Source organism: Xiphophorus maculatus, chromosome 9 (assembly GCF_002775205.1).
Source record: "Xiphophorus maculatus strain JP 163 A chromosome 9, X_maculatus-5.0-male, whole genome shotgun sequence".
NCBI classification, from domain to species: domain Eukaryota; kingdom Metazoa; phylum Chordata; class Actinopteri; order Cyprinodontiformes; family Poeciliidae; genus Xiphophorus; species Xiphophorus maculatus.
Window position 1 is genome coordinate 14,449,228 of NC_036451.1, and position 24,947 is coordinate 14,474,174.

Here is a 24,947-nt window from a genome sequence, read left to right on the forward strand (position 1 = left end):
GTGAGCGTCCGAGGAGGATGTAGCTGCAGGCAAAATGCATAACTAGAGGGGAAATCAATTAAAAAGATGCATAGATATTGAGTGGCATTTGTGATTTATAGAGTGTAAATGCATAAGTTCTAGGAGGGGATTTAACAGGGTTTTACAGGGTCTATCTGCAGGCTTCACCAGTGTGGCTTCATTTTCTTCTGTTTTTTCTTCAATGTACCCTTGTTAGCATGTAAAGTGTTTCTGTCCAGTCCGATCATTTTTCCAGTTAAACAACAACCTTTGCACCATCTGTTACTGCATTTATTACATATAACAGGAATAATTAAACTATATTGGCAAACTTTTCCTCAAAAGTAAAAATAAAGATGTCCACAAAGATTCTGTTACGGGTCAGTGTCCACAGGCCTCATCTGTCTATGATAGTGACAGACGAGGGGGTGTTGTGATGCTGACGTTGTACACCTGCTCCAGTGCGGCACTGTGCTGGTCCTCATTCTAGCAGCAGCGACCCGACAAAGAGAAGGAGGTAGCGTGTTTTGAAGTTCTTTCACATTCGAGCTCGTTCTCTCTGCAGCCTGGAGTTGTATGTTCGGGACACGGTGTTCCAGGCGTCCATATATCTGTCCATGCACATGGCGATGCATTTCTGAGAGGGGAAAAAAGAAAGAAAACAGGTGCAGCATCTTGTAAGAGAGATGTTTAAGTTCTGTTTTTAAAGGGCAAAGAAAGCCCTAAGATTTACTGTTATCAATATTGAATTCCTTTGACAGACGTATATTGCGAAGAAGGTTGCTATTTGAAATATTGTGCAGCACTAGTTGTTATGACAAAGAAAAAAAAAGCTAAACTTTTAATTATTGCATTATTATGTATCAAATAAATTGTTCAGATCAGGTTTATTTCTCGGATTTCTTTTGTCCGACGGTCATGTCTGAAATTGAACGTTTCAGTGTAATGTCAGGAGTCAGTGATTAATCAATTAATGGATTAACTTATTGTTACAATGTGTATTGAAAATAAGACACAGGAAGCAGCAACATTAAATATGTGATTACTACACATAGTACATAATTACACATTACATTATTTTATGTAATGTATAGTTACATTTGCATCTTCTTTAAAATCCTTCTAAATGTTTAATTTAAAAAAAATATATTAAAATGTGATATTCATAAGGATTAGTTTAATGAACCTTAAACATCAACTATAAATTTGACGCTTTGAGATCATTTCTATGCTCTTGCGGTCCCCCTATCAGCTTAGTTAGTTTGCATAAGCAGAGCAGATATAGAAATAACCAAAGGCACATGGGAGATATTACATGGTTACATCACGATCATAACTACATCATCTAAACGAAACAAAAAAAAACATACAAAAAGTTCATACAAACTTCTGAGTCGGTGAGGGCTGTAAAAAAAAAAAAACTTTGGCCATCTCTAAAACTCATACCTGTTCAGAATTGTCCAATGAGCTTCCAGGCTTCCCTATGCACTTCTTGAAGCATTTATCAGTCATTCTCTGAAGCATAAAAACAGTGGTCATTGTAACACTTTACAGGCATTCGGAGTGGGTAACACAAGCAAACTTGTATTAAAACCAGTGATTATTTTAAAACATTCTTTTCCATACTAGCTGACAAATTATCGGCTGTATCAAACTATATTTGCAGTGGCAATCACACGTAACACACAGCTTAACTGTATCTTGTTAGCTTAGCAACAAGGATCCATTGGTTTACCTGCAGGAGCTCCTGAGCGTTAGCCACCGCGATTTGGACCTTAACCTGCTCCATGATGGTCCCGGCGTCTATTTTACCGCCGGACCCTCCTGCTGAGAAGTCTGACCCGAACCCGTCCATCTCTACTTCAGATACTTTATTAAGCTGGTTTGCGGCCACACGTGCAGACTACAGCTGCAAGGTTTCATACAGTTTCCAGTGCCCTTGACAAAGAAGGAAGACGCTAGACGTCATTTCCGTCAAAAAATTTATTCTGCATCATGGGAAATGGAGTTCTGTAAATAAACTCAAAGTAACGTTCCGCTTTTAGTAATTCAATATTTGTCTTATTTATACCTATCAGCTGTAAAAATAAAATAAAAAAACAGACAAAAAAATAAAATCTTTCTAATTGGGAAAAAAAAAAAAAAAAAAAAAAAATATATATATATATATATATATATATATATATATATATATATATATATATATATATATATATATATATATATATATATATATATATATATATATATATATATATATATATATAATTTTAAATTGAAGCTTTTAAGCCATGAAAAGGAAGCTAGCAGAGTCATCCCAAATGGTGGCACCTTTTGATAGCGGCCACTTGGCTTGCTGCCCAGGACACAGCTCTTAGAGGATATCCCAAAAAATAGTGAGTATTATTTGTTTATAATAATTTATAATATTATTTGTTTATAATAATAAATTCTAACAGAAATAAATTCTGTTTGAATTTATTTCTTGGTTAAAACAGTGTTTCCCTATCCTGGTCCATAAAGCACACTGCCCTGCCTGCTTTAGATCAGGGGTCTTCAAATCCAGGCCTTGAGGGCTGAAGTCCTGCAACTTCTAGACGTGTGCCTCGGTCTAACACACATGAATCAAATGGCTGAATTACCTCCTCAGGACGCAGTCAAGTTCTCCTGAGTCCTGCTGATGCTTCTGACTTCAGGAGTGTATTATCGCTTGAAGCATCAGAAAACATTATAATATTCGTTAAAGATGGTGTTAAGAAGCAATAAGGTTTTCTGTAATGTTTGAATTCTAGAATATATATATATGATCCTTTGTCTGTGAAATATTTGTTACCTATTGGGTGTGTCCTTGTAGTGGCCATCTTGGAACCCTGGTAAGGAAGAGGCCTGCCTCAAATCCAGTTCTTTTTTAGAAGGAGCCGTGATTGATGTTTGATTGGCTGGTGGTAAATTGAGAAGGTGGGAATAACCAGTATATAGGTGGACTGCTGGCTCTAGCAGAGACTGACTGATGGGAAAGCTGCCATTTGGAGCTGTGCTATGATGCTGGAGGCCTAATAAACCAGCTTTGTTTATTGCACAGCCAAGTTTGCTGATTTCTTTCCTTCCACACCACACCTCTCATGTAACAGCTGGTAAAGTACCATATTGAAAATCAATTAACAAGCAGCTAAAGTTCAAAGAAAAGGTTGGAAATGGTTCAGAAATCCTTGAAACATATTGCTGAAGATGACTTTTAATAATTCTAAAACTCAAGACTTTTTTCAGTAAAGACTTAAAAGTGGGACTAATTTGTGTTAACAGTGTTTTAATGATTATTGTTTGTTCTATACAGCCAGAAGGTACAGAGATTAACAAAGTTTTCTGTAAGGGTAGTTATGAGTTGGTCTAAATCTCAAACCCTCATCATGTACACACGTTATTGGACATTTACCACAAGGTGGAGACACACTCCACACTGCCAAATCAGAGCAAAAAAGCTAATCAGCGCATTTTTCTAAATGTTGTACCAACAAATACTGCTGTATTGTTCACAAAACATTGATATTTTTATTGCCTTCTTAGGGATGCTACCTTTAACCCACTGCAAACATCTATAAACTGAGTTTAAACATTGTTGGTTTAGCATAGAAAACCCTTTATCTTTTATTTGGGATAAAGGCAATACTGTTTAACACCAATATTTCCACAATTCATTGAAGAATCTCTAAATATTCAACATTTTTAATGATTTGAACCTTTTATTTGTTCATTGCTGAGACCTTGGGAGGGAAGACGACCCCTATAAAGACTCCAAGCCTTATGTTTCAGACGTTGACCTCAGTGGGAAGACCACCTGGCTTGAGTGAACAAACATGTGGCGCAATGAGCCCTTTGGCAACAATAAAGTAACGGTTACTGTTCTCCAAACGGACAGTGGTGAACTGAAGACTCCTAGGGGCATTAGGGGATAATTGTGGGGGGTCTGATGAGTGGCGGGCCTCCCTTTGAGGATTTAATGAACAGTTACACAATGCTTGTATAGAGGAACAAGCACAGAGCCCACAGAAGGTTTTGGCTGGTGGAGGGGGAGGGTCATAGACCAGCAAAATGAATTAACCCGAGATTATAATCATGAGTTCATTATTCTAATCTCTTTAAAATCTCAATCTCGTTCAGTCACTCTTGTGTGTATGAAAGCATTTGGTCCAGTCAGCTTTCAGACAAGGCTCCAGTGAGGCCAGGCGGCCATGGTTATGAAAATATATATTACAAGAGTATGTGGTTACTGATGCTGAGCTTTGAAGTTACACCCTGACTGTCGCTAGGGACCTCCAAGTGTGAAGCAGTGCAATGCTTGCATAATGATTCATACCCCTTGTTTTTATTTTTTTTAGATTTTGCCCTGCTATAATCAGAAACAGCAATGCGTTTTGTAAGGATTTTATCTGATCGAATATGACAAAGTAGGGCACAGTTATGAAGATAAATGATGTGTTCTGTTAAAAGTTTTTACAAATACATTTCTTACATCTGCATTCAAGCTTCACAAGTAAATTACACCTCTAAGTCTTGTGAGGTCTGCTTCAATCAGCTTTCCACAAATTTGCTCATTTTTCTGTTTGCAAAATAGCTTAAACTCAGACCTAATTTAAGCTTTGGCATCCTTGAACATTTCTTGCCACAGATTCATAGCTGGATTTAGGTCTCAATTTTTACTCTCCTGCTCAAATACAACCATGTATATTAAAGTTAACCATTCTAATTTAACTTTATTTTAGGGGATGTTCTTTTGCAGAGAAGTGCATCTCTAACCTCTGCCTGAAGTATTTTTCAGCATCTAACAATTTTTTTCAGCTTTGTCCTGTATTTAGCTGTATCCTTCTTCACATCATTGCTGCTTTCTTGTTTCCACTAGAGAAAGTGGAAACATGATCATGCTGCCATAATGTTACACTATGCAGCTGATGTGTATTCAAGCTGATATGTGATGTTAGTTTTCTGCCAAACTGTGAAGGTTCAATTTTGATCCCATATGACATGGCAGTTCTTTTGCTGGATTCCCTATATTGACTTGTGGCAAAAAGTAAAAGACTAATGACTTTTTTTCATTAATGGTTTTTCTATGGCCTCTTTTCCATAAATGGCAGATTTGTAGAGCTGTGGACCACTAGCTCCTCCAGAGTTAGCATTTTATTATTTGACTTTACTTACTCTAGTCTGTATTAGGTTCAAAATACTAACAGATGTCTCACTTTTAATATTCTTATTCATAAAGAAATGCAAGCAATATGTTTAATTTCTCAGTTATGCACGACCTTGTGTTTGTCTCATAAAATCACACTAAAAATAATGAGGATAGTGGTTGTAATGCAACAGAATGGGGGACAGCTCAAAGGTATGAGTACTTTTGCATGACTGCATAATAATTTGACATGACTACCACTGAAATTGGAAGCTATCATTGTGAAAACACTGAGAAGCAGAGTATGAAAAAGGAGATTACTGAAAAACAGACATGCTCTCATCCACACAAACTGTGACAGCTGAGGAACAGCAGCAGCTTTGAAGCTTCAGAAGCAGCTGCTGAGTGACAGTAAGGGAGCGAGGAGCTCATAGAGGGGAAGGGGAAACCTGAGAAGTGTGGAATCTACTCTGCAAGTTGGGGTCCTGCTGCAGAGGGTCACTCAGTTTAGTACAAAAAAATACAGGGTCTCCCAAAATGTATGTTCATTAAATAAGCAAATTATTATTATTATTTGCTTTGAAGTGTTTTAATGACTGGTCAAAACGTGAAAAACAGGTACTGCAAATGACATGAACAATGACCGTGCTCCTTCAGTAAACCATAGCATCAGGTTGCACAATAGAGGAACTGGCGCACCTAAATACAGCTTTTCTCTCATGACATTAAATACACTTGTGGACAAGTTCAGGCATATCCCAACAGAGATAACTTTAATTTTTCAAATTCCTAAAGAAATCTGTCACTAAAAACATTCAGGGAAATCGGACACACCTTTTTATTTTGAAATGCACTTTGCAACATAAACACAAGCTTCTGTTGTTCAGTGTTGATTCTTGATTTCTTTGTATGTGCAGGCGGAATTTGATGGATTACAAGTTGGCGTAACTTTTTCTTCTGGGAGCCTGCCTGAAATGCAGGGACATTCTTTAAAAAATTCTTTTAAAACCTCACAAGCACTCAGATCCTGCAGAAAATGTTGGGAATTTCACTAAAGAAGCAATTTGAGGCGCCTCAGAAAAGCTTAACCTGCAATCATATGATCATTGAGACTGTTGGTTAGGCCTATGTGGAGTTAGTTGAGCTGATGAGTGCAAGCAATCCTAATGTCCATTTTAGCGCTTAAGTTAAAATGCGAAAAGTAATCTGAGATTCTTTTTTTTGCAAAATTACAAGATGACAGACATCTAGGACGTAGAATCACATGAAACTGTATTTGCCACCCTTACAGAGGATTTCAAAGGGGACAAAGAAACCAAGAAAACATTACGTGAACATAAAAAGTGCAAAATGTTTTGGGAAACATTCCTTGGAATGAGACAACAGTTGAACTTTCTGAAAGGCGTCCGTCCTTTCATATCTGTCGCAACACTGAAACATTTCAAGCATTTCAGAAAAAGAACATCATACCCACAATCACCCCTTTTGGTGGTAGAGTAGTGACCTGGGTTGGTCCTCTCCGTCAGGACTTGGATTTCCGGAAGTGACTAGTGGAATCATGATTGCTGAAGTACACTAGGGTTATGTAACAATAAATACATATCTTGGAGTGCCCAAATCAAAAGACATATCTGACTGATATGCACTATAATCAAAAAACCCTCCAATGTGTTGGAATAAAAGCATTTCTTCAAAGAATAGTGGGTCAACATTTCTCCAAATCAATGGATAAGACTCAACACTTGCAATTGTTGCAAGCAAAGGTAACACACCAAGTTACTAGACTCAGAGGTGAAATAAATTTTTCATGTAAGGGCTAGGGTGGTTGTTTGATCAGCATTTGATGATTTGAAATCTGCAAGTATAACAAAAAAAGGAAAAACTACAAGGGGGCAAGTTCAACTTTTATGTCTAACAATATTTTGCATCTTTCACACTGGGACCACAATAGTTTTTGTATTCAAAACCATTTTTAAGCAATCACTAAGAGTTTTTTTCTTGGGAGTGTGCAGCTTTGATGTATCATTCAGGTGTTGAAACTTGGTTTAACAATGTAAATAAAGAACAATCTAGCTTGTAACTGGAAAAACCTGAATAATTTAGTCAGTGTTTCTGTGCGTTAGATGTTTTTGAAGTGTCATATGTATGATCAAGAGACTCATTACTTTGTAATGCAAGCCAGGATTTCAGCACATTTCAAAGACAGTATTGTGCTTGGTTTCTTATTGAGCACTTTGTGTCTTATTTGCTTTATAGCCTTTGTGGGTAAAAATGTTGCAGCTTTGACAAAGGAAGCATGCAGGAATTTACAAAAAGCAAATCATGAAACTAAAAATGATTGGTAAACAACATAAACTTGTAACACATTTCACTATTGACACAACACAAAATGTCCTAAAAGAAGACTTTTAGACTTTTTTTTCAAAGCAATTTACTTAATTTCTGTGAAATTTTGAAGAAGGTGTCTGCAACTTGTGTTTCTGACACAAGTATGGCCGTCAAACCTTTCTCTTTCTAACATTGACACACTGTGACTGTTTTTATGTGTAGGGGAAATAAAAAGTTGCCCAAATATACCCTAATAAGAAATGTAAGTCAGGAATCAGGATGCAAGGATAGCTAAAATGCCTTTGAACTTAGAGTAATAGGATCCACAAACTTGAACTCTGAGACTATTCAGTCATAGCATATGGTTGAAACTATATTATTTACATACACTATATAAAAATACACATAACCTATTATAATGACAAAAATAATCTGATTAAACCAAAATGGGTTGGGAGCATCACGTGTGTCTGATCTGATGCAGGGCATTTGTGAAATGTAGCAGAAATGTAAAAAATAAAAATAAAAAATTAATCTTAAAACCTCATGCAGAATGTTAAAGGTTGAACACAAATGAGTCTTTGAAACAAAGTCAGCGCTTTGGAAGGAATGGCCATCACATTTTCAGTTCCGCTCCAAGTTCAATAAAGTTACTGTCAAAGTCAGCTTAAGCACCCAATGACAGGTGTTTTTGGCTGATTTATTGCAGCGCTTTTGTGACAAAAAGGAATGAATACAAAGGAAGGCTTTCCAGTGGAGGCGGCAGCTGATTGGTCAGCTGCAGCGAGGTGGGCGGAGTCAGAGCAGTTCCTCCGCTACCGCTGCTCTTTCTCTCGGTTCAGACTCGCTGCCTGTCGGGCTTCCACCGCCGTCCTCGGAGCTACTAACTTTTCACGTTGTTCCTACGCGGACACACTCCAGGTTTTTAGAACAACCAAATGGCCCGTCCGTCTTCACCGTCTTCTAGCCGTTTAGTGTGGGATTTAGTTGTGAATTTAAGAAGCAGATTTGTCTGAATTGCGGCGCAACTTCAGAGAGACCGAAGACGAAGTTGTAGCCGAGATAAAGGAATCTGGATCGGCCCTTCTGCTCGTGTCAACGGTAAGCTTCAAGACGCTTAATATTTACCTTAAATACAGATTTATGCTCATTTGGCGTTCCTCTATGCCCATAAAAGTGTGCGTTTGGAAGGGGATTGGCTTTGGGCCGTAATTCGGGACGCTTTGATGTCTGTTGTAAAGCAGCAGCAGCCTGGATGTTTTTTGGACTGCTGCTAACTTAGGAGGAAAGTTGAGCGCATGGTGATCTGCTGACCAGAGTTTCCCCATTTACTGCACAAAACCCAGTTGGGTTTCACTCAGAGTCCCTCCAAGGAAGTCCGGCCTTTTCAGCCGGAGTGAATAGTCGACTTAAATTTATCTACTTTGAAACAAAAGGAGCCTTTAAGCGGAAGATATTTATTTGGTCGCTTTCAAGCAGAGTGCAGCCTTTATGAAGCCTGGACTTTTTTTTCCCCCTCTAGGAGGTAATTACCATAATAAAGGTGCGACGATTCAGCTGTAGCATATTATTCAAAATATTTCTGTGCGTGAGCTGTAATTCTGGCTCCTCAAATGGCCTGGAATAGGTTTCTGTTTAAATGTGTTTTAGTCTGGTTATATAATTTGGTCCCCAAGGAGCTGGTTTGAGGTGTCACTTCAAATGTGGGCTTTAAAGCTTCGCCTTTGGCACCATTTTGCATGTGATCCAGCTGAGGAACGGAACAAGCATGCAGGAATTCATCTGGTGACTCAGTCCTCAATTGTTTATAGGGGCAGTGAGATGTGAATCAGGATAGCACGCCCAGGTGTTTCTACTTTAGCTTACTGTAATTGCACTGAAAGACAAGTCAATGTCGGTCATTTTACAGTTTTCTTTTCGTCTTTGAGGTCTGACTGCGATGTATGTTTTATTGATTTTACATTGTAAATCTCTGTGGCATGCGGTGTACTCACTGGTTTTGCAGTGGGAGTGTTTCTTATCTCATCTCCTTTCATCTTTCTTTACAGTCTGAAGTTCATGTTCGTTCAGCTGATGCAAGGGTTTTATTTTTGAACCATCATTCATCATCTACTGGGGTTATTCATATATATAGCAAGGAAGTAATGGTCACAGAGTTCTGGTGTAGGGAAAGATAAGATTATCCTACTTATGCATCCGTCCATTTGTTTGTGCAGCCTTCTGTTTGTCTGCCCGTTCATTTGTCAATGTCTTTTTCCATCCATCTGTTCTTTTCGTCTAATTTTGAATTCATAATTGTTTGTTTTATATATCAAGTTTGCCTGTCCATCCAGCACTATCCACTTATTATCCAAATATTTATTTGTCCAATTATATGTTTTTCCATTTATCATTCCATCCAGTATTTAATTTTTTGTTTATCAACCAATGTGTCAATTTTTCTTTATTTCCTTCCTTTGGATTTTACGTCTTGCTCAGTATAAGCCAAACAAAAAATGATATAAAAATCCAAATAAGTTGGCTGCTTTGATGCAGTTTATTGATATTTTTTCTACTGTCTTTTGTTGCCAGGTCAAAGTCAAGATGTCTGTAAGTAACCACGAAAACCGGAAGTCACGCTCCAGCTCCGGCTCCATGAACATCCAGCTTTTTCACAAGACATCGCATGCCGACAGCCTGTTGACTCAGCTCAACCTGCTGCGCAAGCGAAGAGTCTTCACCGACGTCGTGCTGAAAGCCGGCAACCGCTCCTTCCCATGCCACCGGGCAGTTCTGGCCTCCTGTAGCCGCTACTTTGAGGCCATGTTCAGCGGGGGGCTCAGGGAGAGTCGGGATGCTGACGTCAACTTTCACGACTCTCTCCACCCGGAAGTACTGGAGCTGTTGCTTGACTACGCCTACTCGGCCCGGGTCATCATCAATGAGGAGAACGCGGAGTCACTGCTGGAAGCTGGGGACATGCTTCAGTTCCACGACATCCGGGACGCAGCGGCAGAGTTCCTAGAGAAGAACCTCCATCCGTCTAATTGTCTCGGGATGATGCTTCTGTCGGACGCCCACCAGTGTCAGAGGCTGTATGAGCTGTCATGGAGAATGTGCCTGGCAAACTTTGCAACTCTCTTCAGAACAGAGGACTTCCTCAGCCTGCCCAAAGATAAAGTCCAGGAGCTGATCCTCAGTGAGGAGCTGGAGGTGGAGGACGAGAGCCTGGTGTACGAGGCTGTCATCGACTGGGTGAAGGCGGACATGGAGCAGCGGCACAGTGAGTTGCCTGATCTGCTGCGGTGCGTGCGCCTGGCCCTGTTGCCAGAGTCATATCTGCTGAAGAACGTCGCTTCGGAGGAGTTGGTGATGTGCCACAAGGTGGGCCGGGAGATCGTAGAAGACGCAGTGCGGTGCAAGATGAGGATCCTCCAGAACGACGGCATTGTGACGGGGTTCTGTGCGCGGCCCAGAAAAGTGAGCCAGGCCTTGCTGCTTCTTGGGGGACAGACATTCATGTGTGACAAAGTCTACATGATTGACAACAAAACCAAGGAGATCACACCCAAAACAGACATCCCAAGCCCCAGGAAGGAGTGCAGTGCTTGTGCCATTGGTTGTAAGGTATGTGTGTAATCTAAACTGCAGTAAATCCATTTTGTAGCATGTCTTCGACTTGAATTTATGTTATATCTCTTGTTCTCCAGGTTTATGTTACTGGTGGCCGCGGCTCTGAGAACGGAGCCTCTAAGGATGTCTGGGTCTACGACACGTTGCACGATGAGTGGTCAAAAGCAGCGCCAATGCTTGTGGCCAGATTCGGACACGGCTCCGCAGAGCTTGACCACGTGCTGTACGTAGTGGGAGGACACACGTCGCTGGCGGGATCCTTCCCTGCGTCTCCGTCCGTGTCTCTAAAACAAGTCGAACAGTACGACCCGCAGAGCAACAAGTGGACCCTGGTCGCCCCGCTGAGGGAAGGCGTGAGCAATGCCGCGGTGGTCGGTGCCAAAAACAAACTCTTTGCTTTCGGAGGCACCAGTGTGAACAGAGACAAATACCCCAAGGTGCAGTGCTTCGACCCCTGCCAGAACCGGTGGTCCGTACCCGCCGCCTGTCCTCAGCTGTGGCGGTACACGGCAGCGGCCGTCGTCGGCAACCACGTCGTCGTAATCGGAGGCGACACGGAGTTCTCGGCCAGCTCTGCGTACCGCTTCAATAGTGAGACGTATCAGTGGTCGAAGTTCGGTGATGTCACGGCCAAACGCATCAGCTGTCACGCGGTGGCATCAGGGAACAGGCTGTATGTGGTTGGAGGGTACTTTGGGGCTCAAAGGTGTAAGACGCTAGACTGTTACGATCCATCATCAGACTCCTGGGACAGTGTGACCAGTGTGCCATACTCACTCATTCCTACTGCCTTCGTCAGCACATGGAAGTACCTGCCGTCTTAGACACACAGGCTCTGCAACTTTTCTAAGTGAGTAATTGTAGCTTCCATTAACTTGTAAAAGTCTTTAGTCATACTGAATTTCTTTATGCCTAACTTCTAAGGATTCATATTATCTTGCAGTCTTCTACAGAAGGTTTGACTCCTTGGAAGCAAATTAAACATTGGTGTTGGTTTCAAACTTTAGCTGCAGTGTAAAGAGCATAAATCAGCTTCTGCCACCTTGTTAGATTCTGTGCCTGGGTGAGTTCCACTTTGAACCTGAGGCGGCCACTTTAAAGCCGCAAACTGTTTTGCAGGTTGCCAGGGGTTACGGCTGTTAAAGATTATCTAAGTGCCGGGTGTTGGACAAACATGTTGGAGTTTATGGGGCAGAAAGAATGTCAGCGGCGCTGCTAATTACAAAGCCAGGACTGTAAGCTGAGGCCTCCGTCACAGAGTGGAGTGAGGTGTAGAGTCGGCCGATCAGGTCTGTGCTTGTGTGGATGGGAGAGTTAAGTGAGGCAGCTTGATCCACAGGGGTCAGGGTTGCCTGATGGACAAGCTGTTGTTAGACAGTAACTGAAAGCAGGTGGAAGAGGCGATGTGTCATTAGAAGTGCCCTCTGGATGCGTTCAGAAACAGATTTTTTTGTAAGATCATATGTCGCTGTCACTTCGTCCACATAAAAATATTGCAGATGTCTGCTTATTTATACATTGAATTATAGGATTAGAATGTGTTGACAGGGCAATCTGTTCTCTTCGAAGGATAAACAACAGTTCAGAGGTCTTTTTATAGCTTCAGGGACACTGCAAGGGAGGAGGCAGTGCCCCGTCACCAGGATATGGAAATATAATTTACTCATATCATACCAGACTGCTTTAGGAATTGAGCAGCTCAATCTGCCTCATGAAAGGACAGGTGGCAAATTTCACACTTTTGACATGTCTCTCAGTATTTGCAGAGAGAGCTTAAGGAGGGGCCTAGTTGCTGAAATGAGAAGAGGAAAGGCTGAATGATGTTGGAGCTAGGCCATTTTAATGTGCCCTAAGGTGGTATAGTAAGTTTTGGGCTATATGTCATGTGACCTGGTTTGCGAGCTGAATTTAGCATTTATTCAATCAATAATCAAAACAAAAACAGTTCAGCCAGCTAGTTATGCAACAGCAGGGACTCCTGCACTTCATTTTATTGCTTTGTTGTCCAACTTTTTGAAGTAGTTTTATATAATACGTTGCCATGGCTACATACCCAAGTAGTGAAGAGTTTTTAGAGAAATATCACAAAATACCAGGGAGAGAGGACAAATCAAATCACGGCAGTAAACTCAAAAGTGACATTTTCTGAGTTCAATAATCTGTAATGATTAGTTTCTGTATTAGAAATTAGCTGAAAAAGATATTCTGTGTTTTTATTGTAAAATCGCTAAAACATTAAAATAATATAAAATGATCTGTAGTGATTAGTTTCTGTATTAGAAATTAGCTAAAAAAAAGATATACTGTGTTTTAAAATCACTAAAAATAATATAAAATTAAAATGAGATTTTCTAAAGAAGTTTAAATATAAGTAAAAATTCAAACTGCTGTATAAGATGTTTAGAAAATATAATTGAATCTCATCAAAAACACTGTCCAATGAAAGTTCACCAGGTTATAAAACATTCCAGCTTATTAAAACGTCATGATGCATCAAAGATTTTTGATTTGAGAATTAACTTTCCTTGTGTTTGTTAAAAAGCACAAGGTGTTTGAATGATTTCAAGACAAGACATTTTCTATGGGAAAATTAGTTAAGAGGTAAAACTGTTTTAAATATAGGAAGACACGGCACACAAATGCTGAATGTTGTAGACGTTGAATAGTTAAAATGGGACAAAGTTCAAGCGGTGTTGTAGAACAATGAATTGTGAAAATGTCACATATTTTATGCATATCTTTCCTAAACATTACTAGAAAATTCACAGATTCAAAAAAATTATTTTTAAAAGTCAACAGACTAAATTCAACAGTGAATCCAGTAAAAGTTTACTTGAGATTTGTAAGTCTTTTTTTCTTCTAACAGACTCTAAACAGGCTCCAGTTTTGGAGGAGGTTTAGGAGGAAGCAAGTAATGAGCAAAGGGCTTAGGCGTGGCTGGTGTGTACAGTAAACAGCTGGAGACGGTGGAGCTGGGGGCTTAGCATTATGCAGCTGCTGGTATAGGGGCTGCTGTAGCCATGGTAGTGGAGGGATTTTTGGTTTTTCTTTTTGTAGAGCCATGATGGAGACAGACAGCCTGACTGTAAAAGATCAAGGCAGAAAATCCTTGTGAATTCTCAGTTACACCAACCAGCCCACTGCTGCTGACGACATGTATGCCTAATTAAAGCAGAGCTGGGAGGAGGGGGGGGGGGGGTTAAAAAAAAAAAAGCTCCAGTTTCTGGCCCATCAAGTCAAGCTTCTTTCTTCACGTGTCCTGTGTCTCTCTACCTGAGACCTTGGAGCCTGAAGGAGAACAGGTGATATGACTGTTGTTATGGAGGGTTAATGCCTTCTCAGACCTCAGTAAGGAGTTTTCACAGTTGAGTCATAACTAGTTACATGTGTTCAGTTACATGTACTTTAGTAATGTATTTTTACGATGCTGTACTTTTTTTTACTTTTGAATATTTTTATTATGAAGTATCAATACTCTTACTAGAGTAAAAGGAGGAACTTCACCAAATGAAGAAGAAACTTGATTTAACCAAAAATTAGCCAAAACAAATTCTTCAGTTTTTGTTAGTGAAAGATACTGATTTTGGGAAAAAAAAAATTATTTTGCATGATTTTGTTAGTTTGAAGTTTCTGATCAGTTAGTACTTGAGTAGCCTTTCCATTAAATACTTTTTTACACAAGTATTTTCTTGGACAGCTACTTTTACTTGATTAAAATATGTTTAGGTAGTGCTACTCTTCCTTGAATACAATTTTTGTGTGTCCTACCCACCTCAAGTAGTTTCATATGTGACCCAGCCAGAAGGTTGTCTGGGATGGAGGAACCTCATTAGCATATAAGGAAAACATAAAATCATCTCAAAGTAGGAGAAAAAGTGAAGTGTGAGTAAGACCAGCAGGAGCATAAAGCATATTCTGCAGAGATTGGCAGCTGAGTCTAATCTTTCCTAAAAATAAATTTCTCCAGAGGCTGTCAACATTCAGCTGGAGTTAGAGAGAAAACAAAGTGTGTGAGGGGGTGTGTGTTCCCTTCCCTTTTAGGTTTGTTGCAGCTGAAAACCACCAGTCAGCTGTTCAAGCATTCACTGGTAGTATTGTTGGTTTTTACGCAGTAGTAAAAACCACTTGTTTTCCACTCTTACTACCCTCAGACTCGCTCACACGGGCCGGCACATTGCTGACATCGCTGGTTGCTTAAAGAGCCAGCCGACCCAGTTCTAATTCAGCAGGAATGTAGGTGTGGTCTGAGTTCCCGTTAGTCCACGTTTGTTAATGTGGTCGCGTGGTGCGTGTTGGATTGTTGTGCCCTGCTCCTTTTGGTCGCCACCTACTGTATTTCTTTGCCTTGTGCTCTTCCATTAGATGTGGCAGACCACAGACTCGGAGCAGCGAGCCAGAAGCTGCTGCTGATGGAAAAGTATTTGTAACCATTTAAACAGTGAGGTTTGTCTTTATGGTCAAGACAGGAGTAAACAGCTCTGATCCCCATCAGCAAAAATCTCAACCTCTCTTTCACCCTTAACCTTTATTCTCCATTGAAAGTATTTAGTAGTCACAGCGACTATCATGATATCTAGTTTGATGCATAGAAAGTTGTGTAATATGCAGATTTATGTGCTTAAAGACCAAATAGTATATTTAAAATTAAGGTTAAAAAAATAAACACAGCAGAGCCTTGTTTCCATTGACCATAAAATTGCGCAAATTGGAATTCCGAAAATGAATTTGCTTAATGGAAAAACTCATCATTTTTCTATTAATTTTATGCTACAGTGGTGGGTTTTCAGCCATATCAAGATGTTTGTATTTGGAAACTTTTTTTGCATAACATTAGCAACGCCAGTTTGTTTACAGCAGCAACAAGTTTATTTGTAGCCACAAGATGTCGCGCAGCTTATCAAACCCCAAGTTTGTCATTCAGGTTTTGAATCGATAGCGGTTCTGTAAAATCACTGGCCACCTTTACCCAAAATGGCCGCATACTTAGCTGCTCCCAAGAATAAGGGGCTTGTAACTCCATCTGAATAAGACGTCAACGTCTCCTCTGATGGCAGATGGATGATGAGTGCTAGAGCCGTGGTTGAATTATAAATTTGGCTCATGTAAGTGTTTACATCCATCGCCTACATGATTTGTAAAGACTTAAGTGTACAGACTTATTTACATGTGATTGTAATTGCAGATCTTACTTAATGGAAACACAGCAATCACAAAATTGTGTCTTATCGACATGCAGAATATTGAAAAAGGTTTTTGCACATTTGTAGTGGGAATGCAGTTGGCAGCCATTAGTGCCCCATGAAGTTTTTTCATCGGACCAGCGAAGTATTACATTAACCACAAATTCATTCATTACAACCAATACAAGAATAAGCTTTACAAATGGCAGTAGCTTAGCCAATCAGAGGCCTCGTTCAAAACGTGATCTGGATGACTAAATATGTAACAAGAATCAAGGAGAATGTTTTGATAATTTTGCAGCCGACGCAGATGGACGCTATGCATGTGGAGAGTTAAAATAATTTTCTCTGACTTCTGAAATCTTTGGGATGAGTTGAAATGGACTGCAGAAGCAATGAACTCCCTCAAAAGAGCTTGGTAAAGGCTTTTGTTTTATTTTTATCCTTCCAGCAAGCAATGCCTGTTATCTATTTTAAAGGTTTCTTTCCCAGCCCTATCACTCCCTTCTACCAGACCCCAAAGACACGCACCCACATATACACCCGCCTCTTTTAGCCGAATCTCTCCTGAAGTTGGCAGCTCTCTGTGGCAGGGTACACCTGCAGAGGTCGGGGGCCGCGGTGGGACTCGTTGGCGGGCTTGGACAGCTGCTGTAAAATGGAAAGGTCGCATCAGGATCGGGGAGGAGGAGCGCAGGGGCCCCCAGTCACTCAATACTAATGTTTTATTAATGCCTCGCTGTGAGGGCCACCAGGAACACGAGCTGAAAGGAGCTTTTATTGCGGCATCTGCGTACGACAACGACTCCCTCTACCACCTCAGCTCAGATACACACTTCTCCTGCGGTCCCTCGAGTAATCAGTTCACCACATTACAGCCCCTCGGCACGGCCGGCCGCATTAGCATAAACCTAATGGAGGTTTTATTGGCCTTTTCTCCATGCCGAGGGTAACAAAAAGGTAAAGGAAAGGCGACGTTTGAAATGGCTGAATAATCACCCAGACTAATTAGATTACAGCCATAAAAAGAGACGAGCTGTCATACAGTTCCAGCGGCCTCTTCAGAGAACCAGCTGAGGTAGGATGGAGCGACTGGCTGTCTGGTAATTAATCAGAGGAGCACATTCAGTCCCACAGATCATCTTTGTCCCAGCTTTAACATTCCTGTTCGCTGCAGAATCCTCAATGAGACTCATGGAGATGAAGCAAAGTCTAGTCTTGTGAGGGCCATTGCAGGATAGACTTCTTGGTGGTCATTATTAAACCCAGAACAGGCCGCTAAAGAAGGAGGACTGGGCTTTATGGCTAACCAGGCTTTTGGTGGGCACAGGTGTGGTCTGCGGCATTAAACCACGATAAAAGGGGAGTGGACAAAAGTTAAAATCTCGATTCAGTTTTAGCAAGTTCATGATTTTTACTGTCCAAGTCAAAATCAACATTTCTTTAAAACGTGTTTTAGCTGCAGACACGAGGCTCTAAAGAAAATCAGGCAGCTGGTGATCATTTTAATATTAATAATAGCTTGAGATGTGGGTGAAAGGGGATGTGTGTAAACGATCCAGCTCAGGGCTGCATGTTATCGACCTTGACATGTAACATTAGAGGAAGTGTGTGTGAGACAGAGTGAAGCTCATTGCTGGTGGGGGCAGGATCTGTTGTTGTAGCTGAGGCAGCTGAGGCTTGACGTGGAAACGGTGAGGTTCGCATGAAGCATTGGTAAGTTTGTCGATTACAGCTTGCATCCAAAAGTAGGACGACACACAAAAGGTCTTTGCCAAAGATGTTGATTCTTCAGAGTGCTAGATATATTTCTGAAAGATTCAGTGGAAGGAAAAAGTGTGGTTGAAAAATAATAGTAATAAAATGTGTTGTTTTTTGTTGTGTTTAGAAATTAAATTTTTAGATGGACATCAAAGTTTTACTTTTTGAACTGAAATGCATAAATGATATTTCATTTATGCAATATCATTTATTGCATAAATGTCTATGAAGAGCTCAATATAGACCAAAGTTCATTTGTGTCCAGTGGTTGATAACTCCACTCCTCATTCAGCTGCATCAGCAGCAGCTTTTAACATGTACATCCAAGCTCATCTACATGAAAAAGGAGTAGCTTTTTGTTTGTTTGTTTTACATTACTGCTCAGCTCTGTGGAATCAGCAATACCTCCTTGTTTCCCCACAAGCTTCAGTTTGCATTGTGGCGAATATTTCTTCAGCACCACCTCAGGAAGGCAGATTGATGGATCGATGGATATCATCCAGGCTCTGGAGATGGATAAATTTGAATTTCGTGAAAGATTTCAGATGTCGGTTTTGACAAAGCTTTGTTCTGCTGACACTAATCTTGGCTGACTTTAGATTTTTCTTAGTGAACTGTTATGTAAGAACAGTATTCAGAGTGTTGGTTTGTAGCCTTCCTCCTGTGGGTGGTCTGTACTTATTTACACTCTGAACAGAGGTATCGTCTGTCAGAAGGGAATTTAAAATTGGAAACATAGAGTTGCAGCCGAGTGAACAACCCTTTGCTTTAATTTATGTTTGCACACAGACTAAGGGGAAAATGCACATCCATCTCCATAAACGTAACGTCTGCAACATTTTGCAGTCGTTTTGATTTTAATCCATAAAATTAGCAACCTTTTTACTCGGTGTTTTGGGCTTAGGGTAAAATCCAAAGCAGCAAACGGAGATTGCATGTTTAGCCTGGAGTGGTACAGGAGTACAGGCTGAGTAGGAGCTGTGTCACGGTGAGTCAGACCCTGTATTGCACTACCTACGCTCCCTGTCCAATATCAGCTCTGATGCATGCTGATAGCACTCGCCTTTTTTGTTTGCTGCCTTAAAATGTCCCAGTGGATTAGTTTCCCCCAATCGAATCTTTCAGGATTCTTGCTCTGTCTTCTGCATAATAGCGCACTTCATTATATAAAACCAAAAATATTGCAACATCTGTTTGTACTAAATGTTCACATCCTTTGTGAAGAATCAAACAGGTTTCTGCTTTGAGGCATTCTAATGTTCAGATTATTTGTCTTCGATCTCTGAAAGTATGCCTCAGACTTGTTTGCACCCTGTTGCTGTTCCAGCAGCTTTTACCTGAATCCAACTGTTGTGCCTCAGGCTGATTATTCACAACTCCAACAGTCCTGCGTAGCACATGGATGCTTTCTGTAATGCCAGCTGTGACAATGAGAGCTTACCAAAATAACCCTCTGCCTGCTGCAGAGCACTGATGTTTAAGCCTGTAACTTGCAGTGCAAAGAGCAAAGCAGAGCTATCATCAGAAACATGCAAATCAGAAGCAAACACCATGATGTAGTTTCTCTGCAACCCCTTCCACCCCCCCAGATATCCAGGGAAACATTCCTTCATGTTAGCAGGCGTGGTAAATTAGACGCAGAGTTATCTGGGGTTGCACAGAAAGCCTGCGATGAGGGTTTCAAAAGAACTCATTATGGCGTTTGTCGTGAAAAATGCTACTTCCATGTGCAGGAATTTGGAGAATGGTACTTTAAGAAGGCGATTTGCTGTTTGAACTTTTATCTGAAGAAAGCAGATGGGTTTTTTTGGAATTAGTTTCTTATTTGAATGCAGAGAAGCTTATTTTCAAAGTCGGGTTCTCTTTGTTCAAACCTTGAAGTATTATACATTACTGGGCCGAGCGCCGTAATCCCACATAACAGGACAACTCTGGTTAAATGTGAGGAGTTAATAACACTTTGTGGGTAAACCCGATAAAATGGCATGGTGATAAGCTGATGAAGACTTCGCCTTGCCCAGCGTTCAACCACAGCAGAGTTCACAGGACCTAAACATTAATCTCCCTCTTTTCTGTTCCCCCAGATGCGCTGCGGTGTCTGGTATGCAGGCATATGTCTCTCTGCTGGCTCCAAAGAGGAGAAGAAGGGGTTTGTGTCTTCTCGTTGGGGCTTCTGATGAGTCTGCAGAGGAGCAGAGGCCTGGAAACAGCCCAGAGACTGAGAGTCTGCGGCCTTCCCCCCCCCCCCCCCCCCCACCTGATCTGTTTACTCTGACTTCTTGTGTAATTTTCTCATGGAAGCAGTCTGAGCAGGAGCGGTTGCCATGATTACTCCAGAGGACCTTGCAGTCATCTCTGCTCCTTCTCTTTCCTCCTCCTGGGACAAATAAGCTACTATGACCGGACCGGACCCGTTCTGGTCCTTTTATAGTTTTATGGACATGATGTTTTACAGTGAAGCTCTCTCTCCCTTTCGCCTGACACGTTTACTCAGGTGTGTGTTATTTCCCCACTCGCGGGGCTGAATTGGACCTCCCCTCAGCCGGCCGTGCGGTGAAGGAAGCAAGTCGTTTGTGAAAGTGTATTATTTTGTGCACAGAAATATTCTTCCTCTCTGTATTTTTAGACTTTGGACTCGGGCTTCCCTCAATTTTGGTGAGCTAAATTTGTACTCTGCTCTGCAACTGAAAAAAGTAACAAGCTCGCGGGAGAGAATGTTGAAGGAGATACTTATCTGATTCAGTTCTTTTTTGTTTTTGTCTCAGGGTTTTTTGTTTTTTTTTACTTGTTCAAAGAAGGGTTACGTCTTCCTCTATTGTCCTTTTCTTTAGTTTTTGTGAATGTAATATATACGAGTTGCATTGTTTTTGACTCTTACAGAGGTCAAAAATGGAAAAGAAATATAGCAAAATCTTTAACTTTAGTGATATTTTGCATTTGAATAAAAGCTAAGTGTCTCCTTTGTAGTTAGCTCTGTAGTTCTTTTTAAAAAATATTTCTATGTACATTTTTTAGAACTCTTGTGTGTATAGTTTGTACATTAGTTTTGTAATTATTAATATGTAGATATCTTTTTTTTTATTTGCACAAAGAAATCTTCCAGTGGTCTTAATTTTATATCTTGGTCTTAACCCAGCTTGGGTAGTGTGAGTAATTGAAGCCTTTTTGTAGCACATTTTCGCGTCGTCTTCTTCCACGTTCGCACACTGTGCAAGTCGCCAATGTATCTATTTGTCTGTTCTACCAATATGTATACTGATACAACCTGTCAATAAACCTGATTTTGCGGAAAACAATACGCTGTTTTTCATTTATGCACCTGAAACTCATACATGCATTTAAACAAGTTGGTATAAAATCTATTGTTGGAAAGTACTTTTTATAGTAATTTACATTCACTATAATTATTTATACCTTCAAATAATCTGGGAGGGTCCAGATGAGGATGTCACATCTGAAAGTTGCAGGCCGCCCAACCTTGAGGCCTGGAATCAAAGTCCATGCTGGTAGTATAATGAAATGTTCAGAGTCTGAGAAGTTTTGTTTTTTTCCTCCATGCATTTGACCCATATAATGCATTGCTTAGCAACTTTCCTTAAGCTCTTTTTCTTCACATCAAAGCTGGTTTTTGATCTTAACAAAGATCATAAACCAAAGTGACAAACCACCAAGCCATCAAAACCAAAACCAGAGCAAACGTTCTTCCAGTGAGAATGAGCTTCAAATCGAAGCAACAGGTGATTTTAGTGATGTTTTCTCCAATAGCCAAGCAAGAGTCAGTAGTTTGGGCCCCTAAAAGCGGAAATATGTATGCAGTAATGTTTAGCGCCAAGTCTGCTGGTGAATACTGCCTGGTTGAAGTGCTTCTGAGGCTTCGAATTCATCTTAATTTTTTCTGCCCAATACCAGGAAAAATATAAAGATCAGAATCTCCAGGTGGACAAACCTGAGATAAATGTTAAATTACATTAGGTCATATTTTCAAAATTAGACCCCAGCCTGAGATTCAAACTCAGGACTTAGTTGTAAGACTAATGCTTGTAACTGCACCATCGTATATCCCAAATCAAATCTCAAAAACAAAAACATCAGTGCAAATTATGTAAAGTCTTTGTTAACATGCAACTGGTGACATAACTCATAAACGGTCATTTCAAAGGCTGCCGAAAACCCTCAAAGAGGGTTCCTAATTGGATATCAACAAAAGGCGGCTCTGAAAAGTTTCGCTTGGCGGCCATGACATCATGCCAGTAACAGGCTCTGTCCAGTCAAGCATGTGGGTGAATCTGGGCCAGTTGGAGTACAAGGGATTCATCAGAAGGTTAATTTATGCATTTTTTAAACACAATGCAGACAAACATAAAAGATGAAACACCCGTATCTCTGAAAAGGAGACCTGGCACAGTACAGCCGGACGAGTGGCCTCACAGCGACTCCTATTGTGATGCAAAATGTGCAAACCAGGCTATTTGAAACGTCCCTTGAACACAACACAATTAAAGCTCGGCGCATAAATAGACATTACAAAGTCGGACAGAGACAAAAGAACAGACGGCCAAAACAGCAACAAAAGTGGAGGGACGGGCTGGGGAGGTGACCAAACTGCCATAACAATCTGGATTTTGGATCAGAGGATTTGCAAGGTGTCTGGGGGTGTACGTGTGTGTGTGTGTGTGTGTGTGTGTGTGTGTGTGTGTGTGTGTGTGTGTGTGTGTGTGTGTGTGTGTGTGTGTGTGTGTGTGTGTGTGTGCGTGTGTGTGCGTGTGTGTGTGTGCGTGTGTGTGCGTGCGTGTGTGTGTGGATAGAAATCTATGGTCCGTGTGTCTGAGGTTTTGAGGGCATTTGTATTTTTCCTTTGCTGTAACTGCAAAATAATTTCCCTGCTGGGATGAATAAAGTAATTCTATTCTATTCTATTCTATTCTATTCTATTCTATTCTATTTATGTGGTTTTGAGGTAGTCTGTGCGTGAAGTGGATGGTAGCAGGGGGTGGGAGGGAGCTGCGTGGCTTCTCGTAAACCTACAAGAAAAGAGGCAGTGAGTTGGAACAGACAAGGACGCTGCTCTGGACCTTTATAGCCAAACATTGGCGTGTGTCTCCTGGCCTGAGACCCCCAGCTGGGCTCTCTGGCCGGTGCTGACTGGAACAAAGGCGCAGTGATGAGGCGAGAATCGACCTCCTCTCACCTAATCCCCCGGGGGGCCCTATGGTTTGTTCTGACGGCCAGCTTAAGATTCCCTGCTGCGTACGGATCGATCAATATGAACCGTCTGGCTTCTTCAGATCTGATCTGACTCACACCATGATCTCTCTCACAGTATAATCAAGAACATCTGTCGCTGCATGTATTTACTCAACTGTAGATATTGAGGTAAGGAGGGTTGGATTTAGAGTTGGAATTAGGGTTGGAAAGAGGGTTATAGGACGGTTGAAATCTGGGTTACAATCAGAGTTGGAGGAAGGGTTGGAAGGAAAGATCCAATCAGGGTTGGAATTATGGTTAAAATTGGGATTGGAATCAGGGTTGGAGAGGGGTTGCAATATGTGTTAGAAGGAGTGTGTAGATTAATATTGGAAACAGGGTTGGGATTAGGCTTGGGATGAGAGTTGGAGTAGTAGTTGGATGGAGAATACAAAGGATGGTTGGAATTAGGGTTCCAAACCCTGATGCCAACCCTAATTCCAACTATAATTACAATCATCCTTCCCATCCTGATTCCAATTCAGCTTACAAAACTAACTCTTGTTCCAACCCTCCTTCCTTCCAGTATTTCAGCTAGCTTTGGCTTTTTGGCTCATTTTAACTGTGGCGAACGTACAGTTTAGTTTTGTAAACAGTCTTCTGCACAAACTTCTAACACTCTTTGGGTGGGATTTTTGCATTGACTGAAAGTTTTCACTCTTCTTCCATAATTTTTCTATTAAAGTTTTTATGCACCCATAAAAACCTCACAGATACTGACTGAAAGTATCATGGACATTAACTACACTGAACATTTGAAATGGCTGATTTAAGCCCCATTCAATCTGAAAAATTGTAATCAAATATTCTTTCCTATTTCCTATTATTAATGTTTAATGGTAAGAGCTTTGGAAATCGGGTCACCTTTAACTAATTTATCCCTCACAGTGACAAAATATTTGGCATGTTTACATTTTAATGCAGAATTTGCAATCATAACCTAATTTATTTTCAAAGTTGTATGCCCTTTGTTATTATGATTTGACAGAGAGAAACTTGAAAAATGGTAGCTGCATGCAAGTGTTTGACTGAAAACACCAGCAGGAGCCTCTTCATAAAAATTGCAGAGGATCTGAGAAGCCTTCAATCTGACTCTTACATAAACCTCTCTTGCTGCAAAGCTCGGCAAACATCAAACCTTCTCCCCCCACATGCTGCTTTATTTCTCACGTTCAAACATCTCCTCTCTTTATTCTACGTTTCAACCTCCAACAGAAAACACAGCAGGTTTGATTAGGCTTTGAAAATCATCCACATATAACGCAGCAATATTGTCTTTCTGTTCCTTTTCTCTTCCCCAAGCAGTGTCACATGTATCTTCACATCTTCTTGCCCACTCCCTCACCCCTCGTCTCCCCTCGTCTGTGGATATCTTGCTTGGCAGCGGCTCTGAGGTTTCAGAGCTGACTGGTGAAGCAGACGAGGAGTAAACACAGTGAGAGACAAACGGACAGTCAGACTGTGTAAACGAAGAGGCTGGCTCATTGCTACTGTCCGAGGAATAGACGTGTACGTCTGAGGAGGGAGAGGGGGGATGGGTGGGCTCACGGGAGCTGACAGGTCCTGGAGGCCTGGAGCTGATGTTTTAAATGTGAACCCAATGAAGACTGAGGCACAGGCGGCGTGTTGTGTCTGAAATGTATTTTCTTTCACACTTG

At 40.9% G+C, this 24,947-nt stretch overlaps 2 protein-coding genes across 2 annotated transcripts; one reads left to right on the plus strand and one right to left on the minus strand.

Annotated features, from left to right (window-relative positions):
* Positions 1 to 77: 77 nt before the first annotated feature.
* Positions 78 to 1,961, minus strand: timm13 (translocase of inner mitochondrial membrane 13). Its single transcript, XM_005800510.3, has 3 exons — positions 1,736 to 1,961; positions 1,447 to 1,515; positions 78 to 637 (listed from the first exon to the last, which is right to left on the minus strand). Exons 1-3 carry the CDS (start codon positions 1,853 to 1,855, stop codon positions 539 to 541), a joined length of 288 nt encoding a protein of 95 aa, XP_005800567.1. The 5' UTR covers positions 1,856 to 1,961; the 3' UTR covers positions 78 to 538.
* Positions 1,962 to 8,335: 6,374 nt separating this feature from the next.
* On the plus strand, positions 8,336 to 21,341 carry LOC102237431 (ectoderm-neural cortex protein 1-like). Its single transcript, XM_005800511.2, has 4 exons — positions 8,336 to 8,593; positions 10,064 to 11,098; positions 11,182 to 11,954; positions 20,130 to 21,341. The coding sequence occupies exons 2-3, from the start codon at positions 10,076 to 10,078 to the stop codon at positions 11,926 to 11,928; spliced, it is 1,770 nt and encodes a 589-aa protein (XP_005800568.1). The 5' UTR covers positions 8,336 to 8,593; positions 10,064 to 10,075; the 3' UTR covers positions 11,929 to 11,954; positions 20,130 to 21,341.
* The last annotated feature ends 3,606 nt before the right edge of the window (positions 21,342 to 24,947 follow it).

Bases quoted from the DNA above. Each gene is read 5' to 3' on its own strand.
- LOC102237431 (XM_005800511.2), top strand. From the start codon at position 10,076: ATGTCTGTAAGTAACCACGAAAACCGGAAGTCACGCTCCAGCTCCGGC. The intron at 11,099-11,181 runs GTATGTGTGTAA...CTTGTTCTCCAG, and splicing joins CTTGTGCCATTGGTTGTAAG to GTTTATGTTACTGGTGGCCG.
- timm13 (XM_005800510.3), bottom strand. From the start codon at position 1,855: ATGGACGGGTTCGGGTCAGACTTCTCAGCAGGAGGGTCCGGCGGTAAA. The intron at 1,516-1,735 runs GTAAACCAATGG...TTTATGCTTCAG, and splicing joins ACGCTCAGGAGCTCCTGCAG to AGAATGACTGATAAATGCTT. The intron at 638-1,446 runs GTATGAGTTTTA...TTCCCCTCTCAG, and splicing joins CATTGGACAATTCTGAACAG to AAATGCATCGCCATGTGCAT.